Here is a 26,267-nt window from a genome sequence, read left to right as displayed (position 1 = left end):
ACCCATGCACCCAGTGCAGTACACAGAGAGCATTAATTAGTGTTTCTCTATTAGAACATTTATTGAGGAGGATCAAAATTCTCGATTTACTAAAGGAAGATTGTTTTCATCTGAGAATGTCTTATCATGAAAACTGCAAGGTTTTCTCAGTGACTGAATGAGTCGTTTGGAGAAATTTCTTCTCCCTCAAAATGCTGGAGAAGTGATTTCTGTTTGAATAGAAGAGTTAGATCTCTGAACACAGTGTCTTCTTCAGGAGTGAGGGGGGCTGGAGGGATCTGGCATTCTTGACGCACACAGGTGGGGCTTGGATGGCTTACCAGCTCCCTGGAGGGCAGGGAAGAGGGTTGATTCTGACATAAAACCTGATCCTCAAAGGCCACATCTTTTGGGGGATGTCTGACCCCATCTCTGTTCTGTCTGACACTTGTAAGACAACTCTGATCAGCATAAACAGCTTCTTGGTTTGAGGACTTGGGACTTACCCATTCCTCTTGCTGTAAGTCAGGGAGAGCACCATAGTTGGAGGGATGTCCCTTACCAGGCATTACCTGGGTCTGCAGTTCTTTCTTGCGCTGACTTAATTCCAAGGCCTCAGATTCAAACCTACATGCCAGCTTCTCTTCTAGGATCTTCCCAATGGCTCTCATGAGCTCGTGAGCTTCAAGGGGCCCATGACTCACAAAGAGAGCTGCACTTTCAGTTGAGTCTTGGTGCTGTGCAAAGGTTGACATGAATTTGGCTTTTTGATGGGGACTTTCCTGGTCTTTTGTTTTTCTCATGAAATCAATCCACTGAAAAAATCGCCTCATCTTTTTTCTGAAGAAACTTTCAGGAGGAAGCTGCTCATTCTGTGACAGAGATGAGGAAGTGTCCTTTAATTCTCTTTCCTCAACAAGGTGGCACTTCTTTCTGCCTGTAGACATCCCTGCTCCTGAATTTTCACTTCTGTATTCTCCTGCTTTGGAACCCAAAGGCTTTCTCTCTGCAGCAGGTGGGACGTTATTATCCTGGCACTTCAATAGTACATGCTTAGATGGATCCTGCCTCTGCTCCATGCTGGTCCCACTGTCCTCCGAGTGGATGTTTGGCACCTGGGAAGCTGCCATGTCCCCAGTGGAGACACTCTGGGCAAGAGTCTGTGAAGACTTGGAAGGCAACCTACTTGAAGTCGGGGTCATGTCTGTGGGACAGTGGTCAGCCTGGCTATGCTCCTTATTCTTGAATTTTAACTTTAACTCAGTAAGAATCTGTTTTTGAAAGTCTGATATATCAGAATCTTGGGGAACAGATATTTTTGGTGGGGGACATTGAGTGGTCAGGGTAGTTTCTGCTTTAATCATTTTGACCTTTGTCATTTGGGAGCTTCTCAATTTGCTGGTTGGCAAGATGTTACAGGATTGTGATTCAAGAGCATGAAGCTCCTTGGCCCTGAATATCTCCCTGGACACACTGAACATTGTGGAATGTTGTGAATTTTTCCTCGCTGTCTTTCGGCCCTGAATCATTTCTACTCCATCACTGAAGTTCATGGTCTCATTCCTTGGCTCAGGTCTATACCCACCTTGTCTTATGGGCACCACTGGGCTGCGTCTGTCATCCAGTAGAGTCTCATTCTGACTTACTTTGTCTTTGTTTCTGTGTGTGACGGGCTGAAAAGTCTGTCTGCCACACTCAATTGTCTGAATGTCCTCTGCAAGCTTTTGGTAGGTATCAGAGTATGATGGTTGTGGGGCCCTCTGTCCTTCTTGGCCCACAGATGAGCTAACAGGGAGAGGATGATCCAGCATGGGGGTTGAATTTGTGGTTCTCACCTTACTTCCCTGAGAAGTTTTAGATCTTTCTTCAAGAGGCTTGGAAAGCTCATCTTTGGAGTCTACCCCAGAAATATGGGTGGTTGAGGAGGGAAAGTCAAATTGAGGAAGAGGCCATATTTTGGCTTCTCTCAACATATAGAATTTTATGGATTCAAGAACCTTGAGGGGTAGGCCCCATCTCTGAGTCACACGAAACCTTAAAATATGGGCTTCTAGCACCTTTAGGGTATTGTGATCAAGAAAAGAAAGCTCTGGAGTGCTAATCTGGTGGCATACTTTACCTACAATTGTGTTTTTTGAATGTGGGTCTTCCACATTGGTTTGGGAGCTTGCAGAAGGAAGCAAAGTGTTGTCGTCAGCCAGCCATGAACGACACACACTTGTAGGAATCCTACCCACACTAATCTGCCAAGACTTTGTGCTCACATGTAATCTAAGAATGTTTTTTATTTGATTCCGATCTATGTCCTTTCTTGAGATATTTAGTAATTCATTCCTTGAGTGATTCCTTGAGTGACACACACGGTTAGTTTTTGTCCCCAAGGCAGCCCTCAGACCCTGCACTAGGTAACATTCTGAGCTATCTTGTGGGCTGTCTTCTGGGCTCTTCTCAAGGATATAGCCAAGATTCTTCCTCATGTCATCCCTTAGCTGAAACTTTGTTGAGACCCTCTCATGGAAATTTCCTGGGAGACCCAATTCAGTCTTCTCTATATTGTTGCTACCCTGGCCCTGAAGTTCAGAAAGTTGTAACTGAACATGCCTGCCTCTCTGCTGAGGTACTTCTGCTAATTTGCATTGAGGCCCCATCAGTGCTAGAGACTCTAGATTCCTACAGGCTTGGAGGTACCAGCGTGGAATTAGCCTCCTTGGAACGTGGAGCTGCAGTTTCTCCTGGGGTTCACTGGTGATATGAAAATGGCCAGGAAGGATAGAGACTGGTACATAGGTATGGGATGGCTGGTTGACCAATGGGAGGTTATGAGCTTGAGAACAAGTGGCTTGAGATTTTTGGAGCACAGGAACTAAACCCCACAAACTTTCCTGTTGCTTCTGTAACACATGCCACTCCAGATGTTGATTTTCAGTTGCAATATGAAAGTCCGACTCATTCTGGAATCTGTGGAAAGACACTCCACAGTCCCTAATTTGGGATGGAGAAGAGGATGATAGGATTGGGAGTCGGGCTTGAAGGTGGGCCTGGGGCTGGACCTGAGTGAAAGGTAGAGACTGGGATTGTGGCTTTGTTTGAGGCAAGGATTGTGGTGGATATACATGGGGAAGGAGATGGGGACGGGAATGAAGAAGTGGTGGAGATTCTCGATCCCGCATTTTGACTGCAGGAGCATTACAGATTCCATTGAATAAGACAAAGTGAGACTCTAGAGGGGAACTACTACTAGAAACCAGAAGAGTAGCCACTAGGGATTCACTGTGCAAAGAGGGAAGACCCCAGAAGAGCTGGCTATATTTCTGCTGCAAGTTACCCCCCAAAGTCTTGACATATAAGAGCCGCTGACAAATGTGAAGCTTCTCTGGTTTGCTTTCACTGTTCCAGCCACTTTGGGGGGCTGTAGTGTTCTGTACATCAAGAGACTGCAACAAATTCCCTGAAGATGTCCGTTGGTATTCTGACCACATTTGTTTTGAAAATGGACCTTCTTCCTTTTCTTTCTTCTCTAAACTCAGGAAAGCCATTCTGTTTTTTATTTGTCTCTCCAAGAGTCCACGGATGTTAAAGCCAGAGAAAGAATGGCTATTGGCCTCCTTGTGCTTTGTAACAGAGTCTCCCCAGAGATAAGTGTCTTGTGGATGGAGGGAAACATGCTCTCGCTGAAAATCAGAGTGTGGTAATGCTGGGAGGAGCCCGTTCATGGCCTGAGCTTGCCACAAAGAGAAGTCTGAAATTGATAGACTTGAATGCTCAGTGCCTCTGATTGTTGAAACACAAGTGGACAACTCACTAGGGCTATCTGGAGATGACTTCTCCAGAACAGGCTTCAATAAAGTGGAAATTGATTTAGGTTGAGTCACAGATAAAGTGCAGTCTGATGGTGGTGAAACAAATGGGGTTGGTGGTGCATGAGGACAAGCAAAAGAATCAGTGGGATTCATCGTCTGGGACAAATCTGATAAGGGGTTGATATCTTGGGAAAGGGTGGGGTCAAGAGAGGAAGTGGTATCCAGAAACAATGTGGCCTCTGCTGGGACAACAGGGTCTGCTGTCTGAGTGTCATGTGGTAGGAGAAGGGGGAAAGCAATGGTTTTGGGTGGGGAATAATCCACTGGGAATTCAGAATCCAAGGAAGAAAAAGGCTCTGAGGCCAGAGAGTGGCCCATTGGTGAGGGTGAAAAAAAGTCAGTTAAGGGGGTCATTGGGCTAGGGGAGAGAATAGAGGAGGGCAGTGAGGAAGGCTCTGGCAGAGAGGCTGGAGGTAGGTTTCCTGGAGGGACTGCTGAGAAGGCCGGGGACAAAGTACACGATGACTCAGTCACAGGAGCTGTGGAAGCCAAAGGAGACACAGAGGAAGTAGCATCTTCCAGGGCCTCCAGGAACAGCAGCCGATTGACCTCAGCAGTTGCGTTATTACACACCTCACAGAAGGGGTCTGGACATAAGAGTTGACGAAAGCAGGTGGTATCATCATGCTGGCCCAGGGGGCTGCAGGAGATAGGAAGTACAAAACTACAGCCAGGACCAGGAAAAAACATGAGGCCCTGGTACCTCTGGCAAAAGTATGGCTGCCCAATGTATACTATCTTTTCACATTCTTCGACTTCTTCAATCTCACAATGTATCTTTTAATCCCTCTTGCCAAGGCTTTCACATTCTGAATCTGAGGATATTCCCTCCCATGTCAATCCCAGGCTTCACTGAGGCCCTAGAAATTCAAAGACTCCACTAAAAAAGTGGGATACAGGAAAGAAGGTAATGTTTAGTCACCTTTGCAGAAGATAAAGCTCCTTCCTTGCCTCCTCTGCTTCGCTCTGGCAAGTTCTCCAACCTGGGAAACCAGGAGAGTGATGAAGGTAGGAACAAAGAGAACTTATAGGAGACTAAGTAGAATGTCCTTTAGTGGTACCCTTGGTGGATTGGAGAGTCTCAAGAACTAGAATATAAGATCACATGGTCAGTGATAATAATAGCAAGGCTCAAATATATATGTTGCCTTATCATTCACAAAGGGCTTTCATATGTATTCTCCCATGTGATATTCAGAACCGCCCTTTGAGGAAAAAGTCAATGGTTATTTACCTCAAAGAGGAATCTGATCATCCAGGAAGTCAGAGGACTTATACAAAGTCAGGACACAGAAGTTCTGACTCTTGACATCTCATATGGCCACCTGTGGGGAAACACCCATTGCCCAGGTCCATCATGGTTTCAAGCCCAGCCATGAGAAAAACAGGGAATCCGAGAAGTGTCTCAGGCTTGGACTGCCTCCCCGTGAGCCTCTCCCCAGATACCTCTGGTTTCTGAGAGAAACGGTATCTAGCCACTGACATCGTCAGAGGTCACGGACCTGGGATCTCATGGAAAAGGCAGGAAGGGTCACCCTTGGAGAGATCCGGTGAAACATGCAGAGCCTTACCTTTCAGTGTGCCACCTTTCCTTCTCCTCCTGGTTCTGCCCTGACGCTGAGAACAAAAACAAAAGAATGAAGCCCTGGGGCTCATTTCTCTCAGTCCTCTCTAGAAAACTCATATATTCATTATCCATGAATAATATGACTCTTAATTAATAGACTTTTATGTTCTTTTTATCAATTTTAAAGGTTTAAAATGTTTTTAATTTTTTCTTCTTAAAAAAATAAGTGATTTTGAATGTATAGCAATAGAAACTTTCCAAATTGAAATGCAAAGAGAAAAAAATTTAATATTTAAACCCAGAATATCCAAGAATTGAGACAGTTTCAAAATGTGTAGTATATCAATACATGCAACAGAAATATTAAAATGAGAAGAAAGAACAGAACAGAAGAAACATTTGAAGAAGTAACAGCCCAAGATTTTCCAAAATTAATGATAGACTAACCATAGATTGTGGAAGCTCAGAGAACACCAAGCAGCATAAATACTAAGAAAGTCTAAACCTGGACATATTTTATTAAAGCTGTAGGAACCTGAAAGATAAAATCTTGAAAGAAAACAGAAGAAAATAATGCCGTACCTCTAGAGGAACAAGGATGAGAATTATGGGCTTCTCATCATAAATCAGAGCTTCCCTGATAGCTCAGTTGGTAAAGAATCCACCTGCAGTGCAGGAGACCCTGGTTTGACTCCTGGGTCTTAAAGATCTGCTGGAGAAAGAATAGGCTACCCACTCCAGTATTCTTGGGCTTTCCTTGTGGCTCTGCTAGTAAAGAATCACTTGCAATGCAGGAGACCTGGATTTGATCCCTGGGTTAGGAAGATCCCCTGGAGAAAGGAAAGGCTACCCACTCCAGTATTCTCCCTGGAGAATTCCATGGACTGTATAGTCCATGGGTTGCAAAGAATTGGACATTGGACACAAAAAGTTGACTGAGTGACTTTCACTTTCACTTTTGATCATAAACCATGCAAACAAAAAGAAAATTGACTGAAATATTAAAGTGTTGAAAGAAAAAAATCACTCCAGAACTTTTTATCTAGTGAAATTATCCTTCAAAAGTAAAGGAGAAATAAAAACTGTCTCAAGACAAACGAAAACTGAGTCAGCAACATCAGATCTTCCCTGGAATAAATGTTAAAAAAAGTTCTATAGGAAGAAGGAAAACAACATCTCAAGTCTTCATAAAGGAAGAGAGGAAAAGGAATCAATGATGGTAAAAGAAAAAAAAACACTTTCATTTTTCTTATTCTCAATTGACTTAATGATACTACTGATAATGTATTGAGTGATCATAGTATATGGATAGGTGAAATAAATGACATCAGTGTTACAAGGGATAGGAGGGAGGAATTGGGAACTCTGTTATAACAGAACCTGTACTACTTATGAAGTGGTATAGTGTTTATATGAAAGTAGATTTGAGTTGTCAGTGTATTAGTTGTCAGTACATTAGTTGTTAATGTATTGAATATATTGCAAATTCTATGGCATAGAATACTTGATATGCTAAGAGAAGAGAGAGAGGGAATCCTATAAAGTACTTGTTTGAAACCAGAAAAGGCACAAAAAGAGGGGAAGAAGAAAAGAATACTTATAATAAATACTAAACAGTTACAGACATGATGGATATTAATCCAACCATATAGAAAATTGCTAAATGTAAGTGGTCTAAATACATTCAATTAAAAGCTAGATTGTCAGTGGATAAAATAAGATCCAATTATGTGTTGCCTACCAAACACCCACTTTAAAAATAAAGATACTGTACCATGCTAACACTGATGAAAGAAGCAGGAGGAGCTATATTAATTTCAGACAAAGCAGACTTCAGAACAAGGAGAGTTACGAGGGATAAAGAGGGACAGTACATAACAACAAAAGGGTCAGTTCTCTAAGAAGACACAACAATCCTTAACATGTATACAGTCTAACAACAGACTGTCAAAATATGGGAAGCAAAAACTGGCCCAACTGTAAGAACAATTAGATGAACCTACTGTTATTTTTGGAGACTTCAACTCCCGTCTATCAGAAATGGACAGATTCAGCAGGCAGAAAATCAGTAATGGTAGAGTTGACCTAACCAGCACCATCAGTCAAATTGATCTAATTGACATTTATAGAATACTCCATCCAACAACAGAATACACATTCTTCTCAAGCACACATGGAACATTGACCAAAATAGACCACATTCTGGACCATGAAATGCATCTTAACAAATGCAAACTAGAAATCATACAAAATGTGTTTTTAGATGATAATAGAATTAAACTGGGAATCGTTTACAGATAGTTAGAAAGGCCAAAATGCCAAAATGTTTGAAGAGTAAACAGCATGCTACTAACAAATGGGTCAAGGAAGAAATCTCAGAAAAAAGAAAAATTTTTAACTAAATGAAAATTAAAATACAACTTGTCAAAATTTGTGAGATACAAAAGAAACAGTACCTGGAGGGAAACTGATAGCACTGAATGCATCCATTTGAAAAGAAAGATTTAATATCTTTGAGGGACTCTGGCTTACTGACCTGGTCGATGTCTCCCTGTTTCCAAAATATTGAGAAACTTGAGTTCCCCTTTAGGTAGCATAGTGACAGAAGAAGGAGCCCCACCCAACACACAAAGGCAAGGATGGGAAAACTTAGGAAGTTGAGCTGGAACTCAGCCATGGTGCAGTAAGTTTCTTCAGACAAAGATGATGATCCAAATCATCAGAAGTGCATTGCTGCCTCAGGCATCTGGGCATTTAAAGTGCACATTCTAGACTAGAGTTCTAGGCCCACATCACAGAGGTTTAGCTAAACACCAAAGGTTCTTGAGGGTGGGGGAGGGGACAACACAAGAAAGATGAAACCACAGTCCTTCCCCACCACCCAACCCAGCAGATCCATCCATCCCTCCAGGGCCCTTTAGATACTTCTTATCTACCTTTCCAACCACACATTCACATACCATATATTTACTTTAGTGAAAATTCCTATTTATTCCACCTGTTACCTAGATATTAACTGAGACCTTATTGCCTAATGGTCACCCTTTGGACCCCACATAATATATAAAACTCTGCTGTGCCAAGGGATTTACACCTCCAAGGTCTACTCTGCTTTCAACTACAGCTTCCCCTCATATATAATGTGTCTTTACCTGCATGGAGCCAGAGGCATAAATATATGTCACCCACTCCCCCGTATCTCCTCAAAAGAATTCACCAAAAAGCACAAGTGTGCAGAGTGGCCTATATTAATAAATAGGAAGCATGACAAAAAGAGAAACAAGGGCATGGCACGCTCATGACCCTATAGCAAAAAACTTAGAAATCTTGGGTAATTCTTTTTTTCCCAAAATCCCTCTTAAGCTATTCAGCCCCTTAAGGTTCTCAAACCTAGCCCCCTCCACCCATAGAGTGTCTCTTCCTGCTGCTCCCTCTTTCATCTGACAAATCCCTTCTTCTCCTAACAACATTTAAATTTTTTTTTTTTTATTTTACAGAACACAACCTGCAGGACCAAATACACTCTCATCTACTTTCTTTTCACTAAAATTTCTATTGGCATCTCCATACCTTTGTGGACATAACATCACTTTTGTTGATGCATGTACACAATGGTGTACATGCATTTATTTCATCTCCCTATGCTAGTTATTAGTCATTTACTAGCTGTAGTCATTTACTAGTTGTACCCGTTATAGCTTCCTTAGATTATAAACTGCTGAAATTAACCCCTGTGTCATTTCCATACTTTGCTTGCCTGCATTCTCTCATTGAGTCTAATGAATCAGTCTTGACCCCAGATACCTAATTCTTTCCCTCCCCTCTGAGGAGGGTTTACCAGCAATGACAGCTCCTTCCTTCACCTGTCTTCTGCATCCACAGTGCCACCATTGTTTCTACCCAAAAGGAATATGCGCTTCAAGCCCACTCCATTGTCAATACCCACCTCCCTTGACCACAGGAGGTGTATTTATTTTAAAAAATCCCTCCACATATCTTTGTATCTCTGGTGTTATTTTGGGTTTTTTTTTTTCCTTTTTTTTTTCCAGAGGAAGGCTGGTCCTGACTGTCCCTGAGGTCCCTAGGATTCCCAACTGTGAAAACATTCTCTAAAGTCTGAGCAAGATAAGTTCCACCAAAAGAAAAGAGGTTATAAAGATGACACATCAAATATATTCTTCAAAAAATGACCTTGTCATAAAAAAGGAAGACTAAAAAACACTAATCCAGATTAAAGGAGACTAAAGACACAAGACAACTAAATGCAATCTGTGATTTTACACTGAATCCTTTAATGAAGGTTTTGAAAAAAACAATTACAAAGGACATTACTCAATAAATTGAAAAAAAATTGAATATGAATAGATGAGTTAAAAGTTTTATGCCATTGTTAAGTCATTGTTACATTTACTGAAAGGATAAATAATTGTACTATATGTAAGAGAATCTTTTTTTCTTAAATACACAATGAAATATTCAATGAGAAGGTGCATAATACATAAAGTATTTTCTCAAATATTCAGAAATATATGCATATTTTTCATATATGTCTATATGTGTGTATTCATATATAAACAGAAAGGAGAGGAAAGGAGGGAAAAAGACAGAAGCAGAGTCAAAGAGACAGAAAAGGGAGGGATCTCAAATAGGTCAAAATGTTAATAGGTAAGTCTGGATAAAGGGTACATGGTTTTACCATCCATGCAACTTTTCCACAAGTTTAATTATTTTCATATAAATACACTTAAAAAACAGAACATTGCTTGTTGTCCTGGATTTTACCTAACTGTTGAGATTTCTAGCTTTGATTCCTACAGCTACCACCACCACCATCTTCAGACCCCTGAAGTAAACAATGCCAGCGTAAAAGTTATCTCAGGCTCTGTCCCCAGCAAGACATCTGGGATCCTCTGCACATTTCAACAGGATTTTAGAAAATGTTGAAGAAGAGTACCACCCCCCACAAAAATTTTAACTATACCCAATGCAGAACAAAAAAAAATGGACAACACATTTATAGCTTGGATCCGCTGATTTTTCTTATCTGGTGCCACCAGCTCATTCATCTTCCAGGATTTTGTGGTGTGAATTGGTTTGCCAGCACTTTGCCTCTTCTGCTTGTCAGTTATCATTCTTTTGCCAGATTTCCATCTTCTAAAAATGTGTTGACATCTATTGCCATATCCTCTCTCCTTCTTGTCATCCTCAAGCACTTCTTTGGAATCCTTTGTTTCTACAGTTTATTGAAACACAGTTCACATACCATACAATTAGGGCTTCCCGGGTAGCTCAGCTGGTAATGAATCCGCCTCCAGTGCAGGAGACCCCATTTCCATTCCTGAGTCAGGAAGTTCTCCTGGATAAGGGATAGACTACCCACTCTAGTATGCTTGGGCTTCTCTAGTGGCTCAGATGGTATAGAATCTGCCCACAGTGCGGGAGACCAGGATTCAATCCCTGGGTTGGGAATATTTCCTGGAGGAGGGCATGGCAACCCACTCCAGTATTCTTGCCTGAAGAATCCCCATGGACAGAGAAGCTTGGCAGGGCTACAGTCCATGGAGTCACAAAGAGTTGGACATGACTGAGCGACTAAGCACACACTACAGCACACCATACAATTCACTCATTTAAAGTGTGTAATTCCATGATTTTTATTATACTCAGATATGTGCATTACTACAGTCAATTTTTAAAATATTTTCATGGCTTTAAAAAGAACCTCATAACCTTTAGCCTCATAATCCCCTTCCCCCATCTTGCAGCTGTAAGGAACCACTAATCTACGTTCTGTTCTGTCTTGGTTTCCCTAATTGGATATTTCATATGAATGGAGTCATATGTAGTCATTTTGTGACTGGCTTCTTTATTAGCATAATGTTTTCACAGTTCAGCCATGTTGAAACATGTATCAGTTTATGGCTTTTTATGCCAAAATAATATTAACTGCATAGATAGAATGTATTTGATTTACCTATTCATCAGTTGATGGACATTTGGGTTATTTCTACCATTAACTCTTATGAATACAATTGCTATAGACATTTGTTTACAGGTTTTTTGCGGACATATATTTTCATTTCTCTTGATTATATATTATACCTAGAAGTGGAATTGCTGGGTCACATGGTAACTCTGGGCTTCCCTGATGGCTCAGCTGGTAAAGAATTCACCTGCAATGTGGGGGACTTGGGTTTGATCCCTGGGTTAGGAAGATTTTCTGGAGAAGGGAAAGGCTACCCACTCCAGTATTCTGGCCTGGAGAATTCCATGGATTGTATTGTCCATGGGGTCACAAAGAGTCTGATACAACTGAGCAGTTTTCACTTTCACTTCTTTCATGGTAACTCTATGTTTAATATTCTGAGGCACTGCCAGACTGTTTTTCAAAACATTTGCACCAGTTTTCATTACCAGAAGCAGTGTATCAGGGTTCAAGTTTTTTTTAATTCTCACTAACAGTTGTTTGAATCTGACTTTTTGATTATAGCCATTCCTGTGTGTGTGAAATGTTATCTCATAGCAACTTTGGTTTTCATTTCCCTGATGGCTAGTGATGTTGAGCCTCTTTTCATCTACTCTTTTAATGGCATTTGAGAAGATATTATAATAATAAGCAAGTGTATTTGATCTACTATGTTTAATCATAACACAGTAGCTCATTTTAACTGTGTGACAAGAAAAATATTTTCTTGTATGTATTTAAAAGCACATGAACAGTATGATAAGCCAGAAAGATATGACATGAAAGATTAACACCCCAAGTCGGTAGGTGCCCAATATGCTACTAGAGAAGAGTGGAGAAATGACTCCAAAAAGAATGAAGAGACAGAGCCAAAGGAAAAACCCAGTTGTGCATGTGACTGGTGATAGAAGTAAAATCTGATACTGTAGAAAACAGTATTGCATAGGAACCTGGAATGTTAGGTCCATGAATCAAGGTAAATTGGAAGTGGTCAAATGAGATGGCAAGAGTGAACATCAACATTTTAGGAATCAATGAACTAAAATGGACTGGAATGGGTGAATTTAATTCAGATGACCATTATATCTACTACTGTAGGCAAGAATCCCTTAGAAGAAATGGAGTAGCCCTCATAGTCAACAAAAGAGTCCAAAATGCAGTACTTGGGTGCAGTCTCAAAAACAATAGAATGATCTCTGTTCATTTCCAAGTCAAACCATTCAGTATCACAGTAATCCAAGTCTATGCCCCAACCACTAATGCTGAAGAAGCTGAAGTTCAACGGTTATATGAATACCTACAAGACCTTCTAGAACTAACACCAAAAAGAAGATGTCCTTTTCATCATAGGAGACTGGAATGCAAAAGTAGGAAGTCAAGAGATACCTGGAGTAACTGCAAGTACGGCCTTGAAATACAAAATGAAGCAGGACAAAGGCTAACAGAATTTTGCCAAGAGAATGCACTGGTTGGTCATAGCAAACACCCTCTTCCAACAACACAAGAGAAGACTCTACACATGGACATCACCAGATGGTCAGTACCAAAATCAGGTTGATTATATTCTATGCAGCTGAAGATGGAGAAGCTCTATACAGTCAGCAAAAACAAAACCAGGAGCTGATCTTGAACTCAAATCATGAACTCCTTATTGCCAAATTCAGACTTAAATTGAAGAAATTAGGGAAAACCACTGGACCTTTCAGGTATGACCTAAATCAAATCATTTACGATTATACAGTGGAAGGGACAGACAGATTCAAGGGATTAGATCTGATAGAGTACCTGAAGAACTATGGATGGAGGTTTGTGACATTGTACAGGAGGCAGTGATCAAACTATCCCCAAGAAAAAGACATGCAAAAAGGCAAAATGGTTGTCTGAGAAGGCCTTACAGATAGCTGACAAGAGAAGCTAAAGGCAAAGGAGAAAAGGAAACATATACCCAATTGAATGAAAAGTTCCAAAGATAGCAAGGAGAGATAAGAAAGCATTCCTCAGTGATCAATGCAAAGAAATAGAGGGAAACAATAGAATGGGAAAGACTGGAAATCTCTTGAAGAAAATTGAGATACCAAGGGAATATTGTATGCAAAGATGGGCATAAAATAGGACGGAAATGGTATAGACCTAACAGAAGCAGAAGATATTAAGAAGAGGTGGCAAGCATACACAGAAGAACTATACAAAAAAGATCTTCATGACCCAGATAACCACAATGCTATGATCACTCACCTAGAGCCAGACATCCTGGAATGTGAATTTATCTAGGAAGCATCACTATGAACAAAGCTTGGAGGTGATGGAATTCCAGTTGAGCTATTTCAGATCCTAAAAGATGATGCTGTGAGTGTGCTGGACTCAATATGCCAGCAAATTTGGAAAACTCAGCAGTGGCCACGGGACTGGAAAAGGTCAGTTTTCATTCCAATCCCAAAGAAAGGCAATGCCAAAGAATGCTGCAACTACTGCACAATGGCACTCATCTCACAGGCTAGCAAAGTAATGCTCAAAATTCTCCAAGCCAGGCTTCAACAGTACATGAACTGTGAACTTCAGGATGTTCAAGCTGGATTTAGAAAAGCCAAAGGAACCAGAGATCAAATTGCCAACATCTGTTGGATCATTGAATAAGCAAGAGAGTTCCAGAAAAACATCTACTTCTCTGCTTTATTGACTACGCCAAAGCCTTTGACTGTGTGGATCACAGCAAACTGTGGAAAATCCTTAAAGAGATGTGAATATCAGACCACCTTACCTGCCTCCTGAGAAATCTGTATGCAGGTCAAAAAGCAACAGTTAGAACCGGACATGGAACATAAACTGCTTTCTAATTGGGAAAGGAGTACATCAAGGCTGTATACTGTCACCCTGCTTTAAACTTAAGTGCAGAGTACATCATGCAAAATGCCAGGCTGGATGAAGCACAAGCTGGAATCAAAGTTGCCAGGAAAAATATCAATAACGTCAGATACGTAGATGACACCACCCTTATGGCAGAAAGTGAAGAACTGAAGAGCCTCTTGATGAAAGTTAAAGAGGAGAGTGAAAAAGTTGGCTTAAAACTCAACATTCAGAAAGCAAAGATCATAGCTTCCGGTCCCATCACTTCGTGGCAAATAGATGGGGAAGCAATGGAAACCATGACAGACTTTATTTTCTTGGGCTCCAAAATCACTGCAGATGGTGACTGCAGCCGTGAAATTAAAATGCTTGCTCCTTGGAAGAAAATCTATGACCAACCTAGACAGCATATTAAAAAGCAAAGACATTACTTTTCCAACAAAGATCCATCTGGTCAAAGCTATGGTTTTTCCAGTAGTCATGTATGGATGTGAGAGTTGGGCTATATAGAAAGCTGAGTGCCAAAGAATTGATGTTTTTGAACTGTGGTGTTGGGGAAGACTCGAGAGTCTCTTGAATCACAAGGGATCAAACCAGTCAATCCTGAAGGAAACTGGTCCCAAATATTCTTGGAAGGACTGATGTTGAAGCTGAAACTCCAATACTTTGGCCACCTGATGCTAAGAATTGACTCATTGGAAAAGACCCTGTTGCTGGGAAAGATTGAGGGCAGGAGGAGAAGGGTACGACAAAGGATGCGGTGGTTGGATGGCATCAAGGACTCAATGGACATGAGTTTAAGCAAGCTCTAGGAGTTGGTGATGGACAGGGAAGCCTGGAGTGCTATAGTCCATGGGGTCGCAAATAGTTGGACACAACTGAGCAACTGAACTGAACTGAAAGCAATGTCAAATCTTTATCAATATGCACAGTTTAATACTTCTGTACTTTTTGCATGTTATAGTTACTGTGTGATTAGGGGACAGCAATACTGTGTGCTCAATTTGGTCTATAAGATTGCTTCTTGAATGGGGTTGAAGGAGGGATCCACTCAAATGACTCCTCGGCATTGACTAAAAGGTAGAGCAGAACTGATTGCCAGAGCCTATAAAGCACAATGCCTTTTTGTAACCAGTGCTGTGTACATCTGTTGTGAATAAGAGTTACCACAGGTGATAAAGATCAAAGAATTATGAGAGCTTTAATTGGGCATATAGCATATATCTAAGAGGTGGCTAAGAAGAGGTTTAAATGGGCTTTTACACTTTAATCATAGTGTAAAAGGTGGGACATATCACACATGCCAATGATAATTATGAAAGTTGGGTGAGGGATATATGGGATGTTACAGTATTCTGCTTTTGTGCACATTTAAACATTTTTATATAAAAAGCTTTGAAAATAATAAAAGATGTTGAGTAACTCATAAGGAAAAGGAGGGAACAAAAGGATTCCTGGCCGGGTTGAATAAGTCCATCAAGACTAGAGTTTAGCTGTCTCAATAAGAAAATCTCAGGAGATGTAATTCCTTTGAGGTTGGGGGAGAAAAACTTATTTCCATGTAACAGGAAAGAAGAAGGAAAGTAGAAATTAGAGAGTGGGTTTGGGGGTTTGTTTTTATTGGGGTTTTTGATGAAAAGTTCCCATCTCATGGCTACTAGTTCCTCTGTGAATGTGGTTTGGCACAACTGCTGAACAAGTAGAGATTTGAAAAAAGTAAAGGAGATTTGAAATAGATTTGAGTAGCATTGGAGAGCAAATGGACTTAGGAAACAGCTAAGCTCCATTTGTTTTGTTCACATGATAGTAAGCATGATATAAGAGTTTGAGGAATGAATGCATTATTTCCAAGTAGTGTTAGGGCTGAATTTATCATGGCATCAGTAGACCTGATTGTGAGATTTAATCCAATAGTGATCTGCTACTTATAAGAATCTGAAAAAAGCAGAGAGAGTTAATTTTGCCAGGCAGGAAGGATTAAAGGTGATTGGATGGGGCCTGTTTGTAGTAGAGCTTTTTAAATGTTGCTTACATGATAGACCATCAAACCTACCTTGGAGAAGAAGAAAAAGACGCAAGAGCTTGATGGACAGATGAAGAGTAAGTGGGAAAATGACCTGATGCTGAAAAATTAGCAAGTGGTTTATAAGCTGGAAGGATAAGGGGGATGAGGCCAAAGGGTGGCATGTCAGACTGTTATTCCAGATGGCAGAAGTGTTTCTAGAAATAAGCTCTACAGTGTGCAGTGACTGCACTGGGATAGAAATAGAAATGAGATATTGTAGGAACAGGGAAGCTGGGTTATTGACAGGTGTATCTACATGGAGGTCAGTGCCCTCCACTGTTTCTCACCTTTTCATGTTCCCCACCTCAGGCCCCATCCCACCTTTTGTCCCTCTCCCAGGGCCTCCACAGAATCTGCCTTCTTTCTGTGACCATAAGCTTCAGATATTGTAGGATCAATGTCATAACTCTGGATAAGATAAAAGTACTGAGAGAAGGCTGTAGTGGACATTTATTTTAGTTTAGTTTTTTGTTTTAACACCCAGCATCCGCAAGTCTTTCTGGAAAAACTATCTTAAGTGCTCACTAGGCTACTCAGATTTTTGAGTCCCAGTCTGCACAAGTGAAATTGTCCTCCCTCTCTAGACGTCCTTGTAAGGGTGGGTGTGTGTGCAGCCTTGGCCAAAAAAAGGTCCATGGTGAACCCCAAATATCTATAACCCCAGGGCATAGTTCTAGGACTCACCTCTGGTTCATGAGCTGCAGGTATTCTGGGGGAGGTCTACCAGGGCTCCACCAAGACTATTATTATCAAAGGTGGCACCTTAATCCTGATTGGTGAACTATACACACTAAGGGCAGTATCTTGTATATTGCCATCAAACAATGGCAAGATGGAAGGAAAGCACCACGATCACCTTCATCACCTTCCCCAAAGAGGGGGATGCCATCTTGATGACATCATTGGAGATGCTGTTTCAGTACTCTAAGATGCCCTCATGCCTTTCTGATATAAAGCATCAGTGTGCTGTGCTGTTCTCTGGTCAGCCTCAAGCATGTGGTGCTTGGATCAGATTGAGGAGTAGGGGAGCAGGACAGGGTCACAGTATGGGAATAATGAGGCATTAACCTTTGTTCCACCAGCAAGTATATTCTTTAAGATATCTCACTTTAAGACATCTTTTCCTTACTCTCAGCTGTATTTTACCCTGGAAGATAGGTGACTGCCTAGTCAACATTCCTACCACTGACAGCTGAGTGGTGATTTTGCTCTGTAAAAAAAAATTCATCAATTGAGCAGCCTGAAAAAAATACCCAAGGAAGGGAACTACTTCCCCAAAGTGTCTTTCTCATAGGGAAACCTCAATGTCAAGTTTAAAGTATGCTTTCCTGACCAGCACATTACATTAACATGACCCACGTGAAACAGATTCTTAAGCAGGTTTTATGCTGTTCCTGGACACTTTGGCAACCAGCCCAGCATCCAGTACAGTAACATCCACACCCAAACACTGCCATTCAAGGGATTCAGCTCCATGTAGGAGCCTCTGGTCACTGAGTTCTCAATAATGATTAAGATTGATTTCTTCTTCAGGATTATTTTCAGAAAGTAAACCCATCCTTAAGCCTCTTCAGATAGAGAAGACCTGTCTTTTTCCTACTTCTCTAAAGGATGTAAAACACTCAGTGAGGGAGGTGTGTGGTCTACTATACATTTTCTTTAAGGCTAAGCTAAGAGGGGCAGGAGACAAAGCCCATCTCCTCAAACGTCATCAAGGAGGAAATGGTCTTTTGCAGAGGGTGGGAGTGGGGGGCACATGGTATCTGTTTCTCAACAAGAACTCCAGAGGGCTGGTCACCTTTGCACCAAAGCCAAAAGGAAGCAGTAAGTAAGAGCAAAACTATATTCTTCCCTTAAATATAATCCCTGAGTTACCAAACCCATGCCTCAACACAGTACACAGAAAAGACATCTTACTATTAGAGAAACATTTATTGGGAAGGATCAACATTCTCCACAAGGAAGGAATTATTTTTGGATGGGAAGTTTTCCTCCTTGGAAATTCTGGAGAAGTGTTTTCTGTCTAAACAGTAGAGACAGATCTCTGAACACAGTGCCTTCAGCAGTGGTGGGCGCAGCTGGACGGGCCTGGCCAGCTTGACACCTGTGGGTGGGGCTTGGGTGGGGCACAGGCTCCCTGTGGGGCACTGGTGGGGGATGTTTCTGATACAATTGCTGGTCCTTAAATGCCACAGCTTTCTGGGGCTGTCTTTTCTTGTTTCTGATCTGTCTTGTACTTGGAGGATAGCTCTGGCCAGCCAAGATAGCTTCTTGGTGGCAGGACTTGGTATTTGTCACTTTAGAGGGAACCTTGGAGTTGAAAGGATGTCCCCGGACAGGCTCTTTGTGGACCTGTACTCCAGCCTTTTGTTGAGATTGCCCAAAGTGCACTGGGGAAGGAGGGTCCTCTTGAGAGCTAGTGACATCTAATGCATGCCGATACCCCAGTTTCTCCTCTAGGAACTTCCCGATGTCTGTCACGATTTTCTGAGCCTCTGTTGATCCAGTAGCAGCAGCTCTACTTTTAACTAGGCCTCTGCTCTGCACGCTTGATATGGGGCTGCCCTTTTCCTGGGGATCTTCTTGCCTTTTGCATTTTTCCCCAGGATAAAGCCACTGCAAAAAGTGCTTCATTCTTTTTCTGATATGGCCTTCAGGAAGAGACTGTCCTTTCTTTGAAAGGGTCTGGGAAGACTTGCTCACAAGCATCTCCTCTAGTACCGTCTCCTGAGGAGGGAAACTCTTCTTCCTAAGCTGGGATGTCCCCAGCCCTGCATCCCCTCCACCTAGCTCTTCTGCTCTGCACCCTGGGGAGCTCACTCTCTTCACAGTTGGTGGGAAATTCTTATCCTGGCACCTCTGGAAGCCCTGCTTAGGGACCCAGGGTTCCTGCTGCTGTTCCATCGTGATTCCTCTGTCCTCCACATGGACATGCAGCACCTGGGACTCTCCTGTGTCCCCACCTGAGACGCCCTGGGCAGGAGTCAGTGAAGCCTTGTAAGTCAAGTTATCTGAAGCAAGGGACATGTCCGTGGGTTGGCCTTGAGCTTGGCTCTGCTCCCTCTTCTCCAATCTAAACTTTAACTCATCAAACAGTTGTTCTTTAAGGGATAAGCATTTAGGATCTAGGGGAACTGGTAGTTTGGGTGGGGGGCTTTCAGTGGTCACAGTAGTTTCTACTTTATTTGTTATTTGGGAGCTCCCTGACTTGTTGGTTGTCAACATGTCATTTGTTTTTAATTGAAGAGTGTCAAGCTCCTCAGCCTTGAATATCTCCCTAGACAGTTTGGGCATAGAAACAGGTTCTGACTTCTCCACCTTTTTGCCCTGTTGCATTTTTCCTTTATCACTGGAATTCACACTCTTATGCTTTGGCTCATATCTGGCTCCAGATTGCTTTGCAAGCAGCTTTCGGGGATATCTATCAGCTAGTTGCGCCTGTCTATGACTTCCTCTCCCTGTGATGCAGAGTGTTCCCACTTTGTCTCCATGGAAAGATTGAGAGCTTCTTCTAAAGGACTTGGAGCTCCCAAATTTGGAGTCTGCCTCAGAAATCGCATTGGTTGAGGAGGAAAAACTGGCATGGGACAAGGACAGGGATGAGGCATCTTTCAGTTTAAAAATTTGTATGGATTCAAGGACCTTGGAAGGAAGGCCCCACAACATCCTCATACGAAACCTTTTAATATGTGCTTCCAGCATCTGCTGTGCACTGGGATCAACAAAAGTCAGGTCCTGGAAGGTATTCAAGGAATAGGACTCACCCACTGATGATGTCAAACTTCTCTCTTTTATTTTGGTGTGGGATTTCGCAGAAAGAATCAATGTTTGCTTGATGGCATGCCATGAACTATGCACAGTCCCAGGGAGTCGACCCTCATTTATTTCCTCAAACTTCTTACTCAAATGTACTTTTAGGACATTTTCAAGTTGTAGACTCTCTGCTGACACCCTTAAATTTTTCTCTGAGAGACTCACGATCTGACTGTTTATGTTTTTCTCAGAGTCATACCCCAGATCCTTATCTGAAGAGCTGTTTGGGTCTTTCAACAGGTGATCTTCCTGTCCATTCTCTTGGCTATGTTCCTGATCTTTCCCCACATCTTTCTCTAGCTGGAGCATTTCCGAGCTTCTCTCATGGAAGCTTCCGGGTTGAATCAATTCAACATTTACATGTTTGCTACTCTGACCCTTAAACACAGAGATCAGTGAGACTCCATCACTGCTTTCTGACTTAGATGCCTCTAAAAAACCAGTTGGAGGCAACATCAGTGACACAGACTCTTTGATTCTCCGGGGCAGGCCCCACCGGTGTTGAATGAGCCTCTTTCGAAGGTGATGCTCTAGTTTCTTCCGAAGTTCATCACTGAGAACAAACTCCCCAGGAAGAATGGAGACTGAAACATGGGCCTGAGGGTGCTGGTGGTGAGAAGTGTTAGGAGCTAATGGACAGAAGTCTTCCTGAGATCTTTGGATCACAGAGGGTAAACCCCACAAACTTTCCTGTTGTTTCTGCAACACGTTCCATTCCAGCTGTTGAATTTCAGATGAGGAGAGAGATTCTGATTCATTCTGAGGTCTATGGAAATACACTCCACAGATCCTAATCTGGGGTAGAGGACCAGGTGGTGTGACCAGGAGTGGGGATTTTGGGTAAGCTTGGGACTGGACCTGAGTGAGAGGTAGGGGCTGAGACTGAGGCAGGGTTTGAGGCAAGGATTCAGGCTGAATCTCAGGCAAGGACAGAGGTTGGAGATGGGGAAGTCCTGGGGATTCTTGGCCTGTAGAGGCATTTGAGTTTCTATTGAAAATAAAGTTTGAGGAATTGTCACTGGAGATATCAACAGCAGAGGGCAAGGACTCACTGTGTAGAGATGGGAGACCCCAGAAGAGCTGGGTAGGTTTTTGCTGTAATTGGTCCTCCAAGGTCTTAGGATATGGGGGTTGTTGATGCACAGGCTTATCAGCAACTGACTCTAACTTTATCCCTGAGGAATTTAGTTGATAGTCTGGCCTCAATTGTTCTGGAAAAGAATCTTTTTTCTTTTCCTTTTCTTTCCACATCAGGAAATCGCTCCTCTTTTGTACTTGTCTCTCCAGGAGTGCCAGGACATCAGGGCTGAGACATGAGAGATTACCAGGCTCTATGAGGTTGGCTGCAGGGTCTCCGCCAAAAGAGGCCTCTGAAGAGTGGAGGGCGAGAAACTCTTGATTGAAATCACATTGTGCCAACGTGGAAGGGATTAAGTCTTTGGCATGAGCTTGCCACCAGGAGAAGTCTGAAATTGACAGGCTTGAATGATCAATGCCTGTGAGTGTTGGGACGTAAGTGGACAACATGCCAGGGCTTTCGGTAGGCAAATTCTCAGGAACAGGTGTCAGTAAGATGGCAATTGATTTAGACTGAGTGACAGTTAAAGTGCAGTCTGGCTGTGGTAAAACAGACAGAGTTGGTGGTGCAAAAGAATCAGCGGGCTTCATTGCTTGGGACAAATCTGATAAGCGGTTGATATCATGGGAAAGGGTGGGGTCAAGGGAAAAGATGGTATTCAGAGACAAAGTGGCCTCTGGTGGGAGAACAGGATCTGCTGTCTGCATGTCATGTGGTAGGAGAGGGGGAAAGGCAAGGGGTTGGGGTGAGGAATAATCTACTGGGAATTCGGAATCCAAAGAAGTAAAAGGCTCTAATGCCAGAGTGTGACCCAGTGGTGAGGGTGACAAAAAGCCAGCTAAGGGGGTCATGGAGCTAGGTGAAAGAATGGAGGGGGGCAACGGGGAAGGCTCAGGCAGAGAGGCTGGTAGTAGATCTCCTGGAGAGACTGCTGAGAAGGCAGGGGACAGAGTCAATGATGAATCGGCCACAGGAGCTGTGGAAGCCAAAGGGGACATAGAGGAAGCAGAATCTTCCAGGGTCTCCGGGAACAGCAACCAATTGACTTCAGCAGTTGCATTATTACACACCTCACAGAAGGGATCTGGACATAAGAGCTGACGAAAGCGGATGGTATCATCATGCTGGCCCAGGTGGCTGCAGGAGACAGGAAGTACAAAGATGCAACCAGGACCAGAATAAGGAAAGGGCGACCTGCTGGCCTGGCAGGGGTGGGCTGGAGCCTGCTGCCACTTTATATTGCTCCACATCCCTGACTTCACAACATGCTCAATAACCCTCACCTTAAGGCCTTCATCACATACTCATTCCTATGCTACCCCCTCCCGTGACTACAGTAGGTTGCACTGAATCCCAGGAATTGCAGAGAACATACTAAGGAGGGATCAGGAAAGAAGGGGAAAGACTAGTCACCTTTTCAGAATAGAAATCAGCTTCGTTTTTTCCTCTGTTTCTATCTGGTGAAATCTCCAACCTGCGAAACCAGGAGAGTGGGTTACATGTAAGGAAGGTATAAGCATAGGTATAATGTAAGAGTCCCCTTACGGGAAACCCTTAGGATTCTAGACTCTGAAAGACCCAAGAATTAGCAGATGAGATCAAATGGTCAATTACTTTATATGTATGTTGCTTCACTTGTAGTACGTTCACATGCTTTATATCTCCTGTGATGCTCAAAACCACCATGTGAAACACAGAGATCAGTGTGGCCTCAGAGAGCAATCTGATTATCCAGGAAGTCAGAGGACTTATACAAAGTCAGGACACAGACGTTCTGACTCTTGACATCTCACATGGCCACCTGTGGAGAAACACCCATTGCCCAGGTCCATCATGGCTTCAAGCCGAGCCATGAGAAAAACAGGGAATCCAAGAAGTGTCTCAGACTCGGACTGCCTCCCCATGAGCCTCCTCCCAGATACCTCTGGTTTCTGAGAGAAACGGTATCTAGCCACTGACATCGTCAGAGGTCACGGACCTGGGATCTCATGGAAAAGGCAGGAAGGGTCACCCTTGGAGAGATCCGGTGAAACAGGCAGAGCCTTACCTTTCAGTGTGACACCTTTCCTTCTCCTCCTGGTTCTGCTCTGACACTGAAAACGAAAAGAATGAAGTGCTGGGGCTCATTTCTCTCAGTCCTCTCTAGAAAACTCAGATATTCATTATCCAGGAATAATATGACTCTAATCTTTGTGTTCCTTCCTTTTGCCAATTTTAAAGGTTTAAAATGTTTTCAACTTTTTTTTCTTTAAAAAACCCAAAGAAAGACTTTTGTCTCTGAAGCCCACCCTTGATAGTCTCAGTCAGAAGTCACCTGCCCAAGGAGGGCATAGCATCTGAGGCTAACAGTCAACATCTGTGTCCCTCAGATAGGACTTTGGGTCCTGAAAACTCAGACTTCAGCCTCTGCTCTGGAGGCTCTCAGAGGCTCAGCACTGCTGCCCTGACCAGCTTAGCACAAAGGAAGGCTTGGTCAAGTGATGCCTGACTTGAGAATGTAACTCATGATCAAGCATTGGGGAACTCTGTTCTCCTGCAGAGATCCAAAACTCTCTAAATAACCCAACCCAGTGCCACAGAATTACTGTTTGGGATTTTCTCCTGGAATCCTCCACTCAGCTGGTCTGTGGGCTTCAAATGAAAGCCTTAGTACTCCCTGAACCACTGGCCCTGCCTAGTTTTATCCTCTCCTTGAAATTCCTATCTTAGGTGTCTCTCTGACCCAACCAAACTCATCTTAAAATGTGGAATAGAAATGGAAACAGCAATAAAGAATCTCTGTTGGGGGTGCACCCAGGGTTACTTACTTACCTTTTGGATGCGTTTAATTTTACAGAAGGTTGGTAAACATGGAAACCCCACCAGGTACCACAGGAACAGAAGGAACAACCCCAGCCCACACAGGAAAATGAGGTCAGAGTCAATATCCAAGGAGGTGGAGCCAAAGCTCAGACATGGGTCAGTAGGGCTATTCAAAAATGAGAGAACATTCCATTTTCTGAATTCCATTGTCTGAATCACAAGGCTGACGGAGATTACTGAGCACTGAGAGTGCAGTCACTTGAATATAGTCCCAAGCCTGCATCACTGAGAACTCAAGAGTCACAAAGGGTTTCTGAGGGTGGGGGAGGGGACAACATGAAGAGAATGCATCCACCGCCCCTCCCCCATCCACCAGCCTAGCAGACAACTCCACCCCTCCTGGGCCTTCCAGGTCCCTCTGCCCTACCCTGCCATCATATTTTCCAACTCCAACCTTTCGTGGCTTCATATATTCACATTAATAAAATTTTCTACCTATCCCATCCATAACCCAGATATTACCTAGGATCCCTTTACTGTTTGAGAAACTTGACTTGGGTCTCACCAGTTCCACTGCCTTAAAATACTGTCTGGAATTTTTGCTTGTACACCTTTACACTCAGGATCATCATCATCATCATAATAAATGTCACTCAGTTGTGTCCAACTCTTTGTGACAGTCCATGGAATTCTCTAGGCCACAATATTGGAGGGGTAGCCTTTCCCTTCTCCAGTGGATCTTCCCAACCCAGGGATCAAATCCAGGTCTCCCACGTTGCAGACAGATTCTTTACCAGCTGAGCCACCAGGGAAACCCAAGAATACCGGAGTGGGTAGCCCATCCCTTCTCCAGCAGTCTTCCCTGCCCAGGAATCAAACCAGGGTCTCCTGCATTGCAGGTGGATTCTTTACCAACTGAGCTACCAGGGAAGCCTCAGGATCATATATGTCCTTAAATCCATCTTTCCTACAGAATGTTTTTGCTACAGGAACCCAGATATAGAACTTAAAAGTTCTTTTATCTAGTTTTGTGAATGTTAAATGGGAAAATTTGTTTTTTGTTTCAGTCAGCCTTTACCATCTTGAGTCAGTGGGGTGTGACTCAAATAATTAAAATGAATAATTCACCATTCAATATTCACAAAACTAGTCCCTATAAGATAAATGTAAATAAACTTTCACATGATCTTGAGGATAAGTCTGTAGCAATTATTCTTCTAAAGTTAGTAAAGGTTAAGCTGCATAAAGATTTTTAGGACATGCTAGACACACGCAGACACACACAGACACACATACCCTTTGACAAACCAACCCGGTGTTTTCAAATCTAAGAATAAAGTGTTTCTTCACTTTAGTCTTTCATCTTTTATTTTAACTCTACTTTTTTTTATTCTACCTAAAATACAGACAGTCCTGCACTCTACATCAATTTCCTAACATGTATACAAACCCCTGTCCTAGTCATTTTGGGCAACTGTAACAAAATAACATTTAACTTTGTGCTTAAACAACACATACTTATTTCTCATAGTTCTGAAAGCTGGAGAGTTCAAAATGAAAGCAACAGTAGATTCTGTGTCTGGTGAGACCCACTTCCTGGTGATACAGCTGTCATCTCTCTGCAACTTCACATGACAGAAACAGAGAGTAAGAGAGCTCTGTGAGGTCTCTTTTATAAGAAGAGCACTAATTCCATTCATGAAGCCTCCACTGTTATGATCAAATCACCTCCCAAAGGCCTCATCTACTAATGCCATCATATTGGATATAGGATTTCAATATATGAATTTGGTGGGACACAAACATTCTGTCAGAATGGTGATATAGGTTACACTCTAAGTCCCGTAGTGACAGGGTGGGACCTAGGAGTATCAAAACTTAGGGCGAAATCAAGTCTTGACGGCCTTACCTGATTGTCTTTGTGGGCCCTATAAATATAATATTTTCCAAAGAGTGCCATTCCCCCACCACACACACATACACACAATGGTTGAGAAGCTCTGCTCTATTTAAGCATCCCTATATATGTTGAAAATCAACAACTAACCATGCTTTTTTTCAGGCTTCTCTTGTAAGGTTTAAATAATACCAGTATTTCCTTCCCTTCTTTCTACATCTTCCTTTCTAATCTCTTTATCTTCATAACAGCTGTCCTCTGAACTGTCTCCTAATTTCTCATGTCTTTCTTAAAATGTGATGCCCTTTATTTAACACCCATGGCCTAATACAGTTACTTGATCTCCTGTGAAGGGGTGAGACAGCCTTCAAACCTCCAGAGTCTTCTTTCAATTATG

At 42.5% G+C, this 26,267-nt stretch overlaps 2 protein-coding genes and 1 long non-coding RNA gene across 4 annotated transcripts in view; 1 reads left to right on the top strand and 2 right to left on the bottom strand.

Moving 5' to 3' along the window:
• The window catches only part of LOC139184557 (uncharacterized), an 84,146-nt gene that overhangs the window by 5,221 nt on the left and 52,658 nt on the right, over positions 1-26,267 (top strand). The window lies entirely within an intron of this gene.
• LOC109562504 (spermatogenesis-associated protein 31D3-like) lies at positions 49-8,184 on the bottom strand. The gene is made up of 4 exons (XM_070794705.1): positions 7,943-8,184; positions 5,411-5,456; positions 4,762-4,822; positions 49-4,479 (listed from the first exon to the last, which is right to left on the bottom strand). Exons 1-4 carry the CDS (start codon positions 8,081-8,083, stop codon positions 147-149), a joined length of 4,581 nt encoding a protein of 1,526 aa, XP_070650806.1. The 5' UTR covers positions 8,084-8,184; the 3' UTR covers positions 49-146.
• Positions 16,572-24,280, bottom strand: LOC109562503 (spermatogenesis-associated protein 31D4-like). The gene is made up of 4 exons (XM_019965558.2): positions 23,983-24,280; positions 23,219-23,264; positions 22,585-22,645; positions 16,572-22,308 (listed from the first exon to the last, which is right to left on the bottom strand). The coding sequence occupies exons 1-4, from the start codon at positions 24,178-24,180 to the stop codon at positions 18,249-18,251; spliced, it is 4,365 nt and encodes a 1,454-aa protein (XP_019821117.2). The 5' UTR covers positions 24,181-24,280; the 3' UTR covers positions 16,572-18,248.

Source organism: Bos indicus, chromosome 8 (genome assembly GCF_029378745.1).
Source record: "Bos indicus isolate NIAB-ARS_2022 breed Sahiwal x Tharparkar chromosome 8, NIAB-ARS_B.indTharparkar_mat_pri_1.0, whole genome shotgun sequence".
In the NCBI taxonomy this organism is placed as follows: Eukaryota; Metazoa; Chordata; class Mammalia; order Artiodactyla; family Bovidae; genus Bos; species Bos indicus.
This window is presented reverse-complemented; position numbering and strand designations above follow the sequence as displayed.

What these genes read in the sequence shown, in the direction of transcription:
- LOC109562504 (XM_070794705.1), bottom strand. Translation starts at nt 8,083, where the DNA reads ATGGCTGAGTTCCAGCTCAACTTCCTAAGTTTTCCCATCCTTGCCTTT. An exon ending in AACAGGGAGACATCGACCAG is followed by an intron (nt 5,457 to 7,942) that starts GTCAGTAAGCCA and finishes TTTTGTTCTCAG; the next exon opens with CGTCAGGGCAGAACCAGGAG. An exon ending in GAGCTTTATCTTCTGCAAAG is followed by an intron (nt 4,480 to 4,761) that starts GTGACTAAACAT and finishes TATCTCCTGCAG; the next exon opens with CCCCCTGGGCCAGCATGATG.
- LOC109562503 (XM_019965558.2), bottom strand. Translation starts at nt 24,180, where the DNA reads ATGGAATTCAGAAAATGGAATGTTCTCTCATTTTTGAATAGCCCTACT. An exon ending in AAATTAAACGCATCCAAAAG is followed by an intron (nt 23,265 to 23,982) that starts GTAAGTAAGTAA and finishes TTTCGTTTTCAG; the next exon opens with TGTCAGAGCAGAACCAGGAG. An exon ending in GAAAGGTGTCACACTGAAAG is followed by an intron (nt 22,646 to 23,218) that starts GTAAGGCTCTGC and finishes CTGGTTTCGCAG; the next exon opens with GTTGGAGATTTCACCAGATA.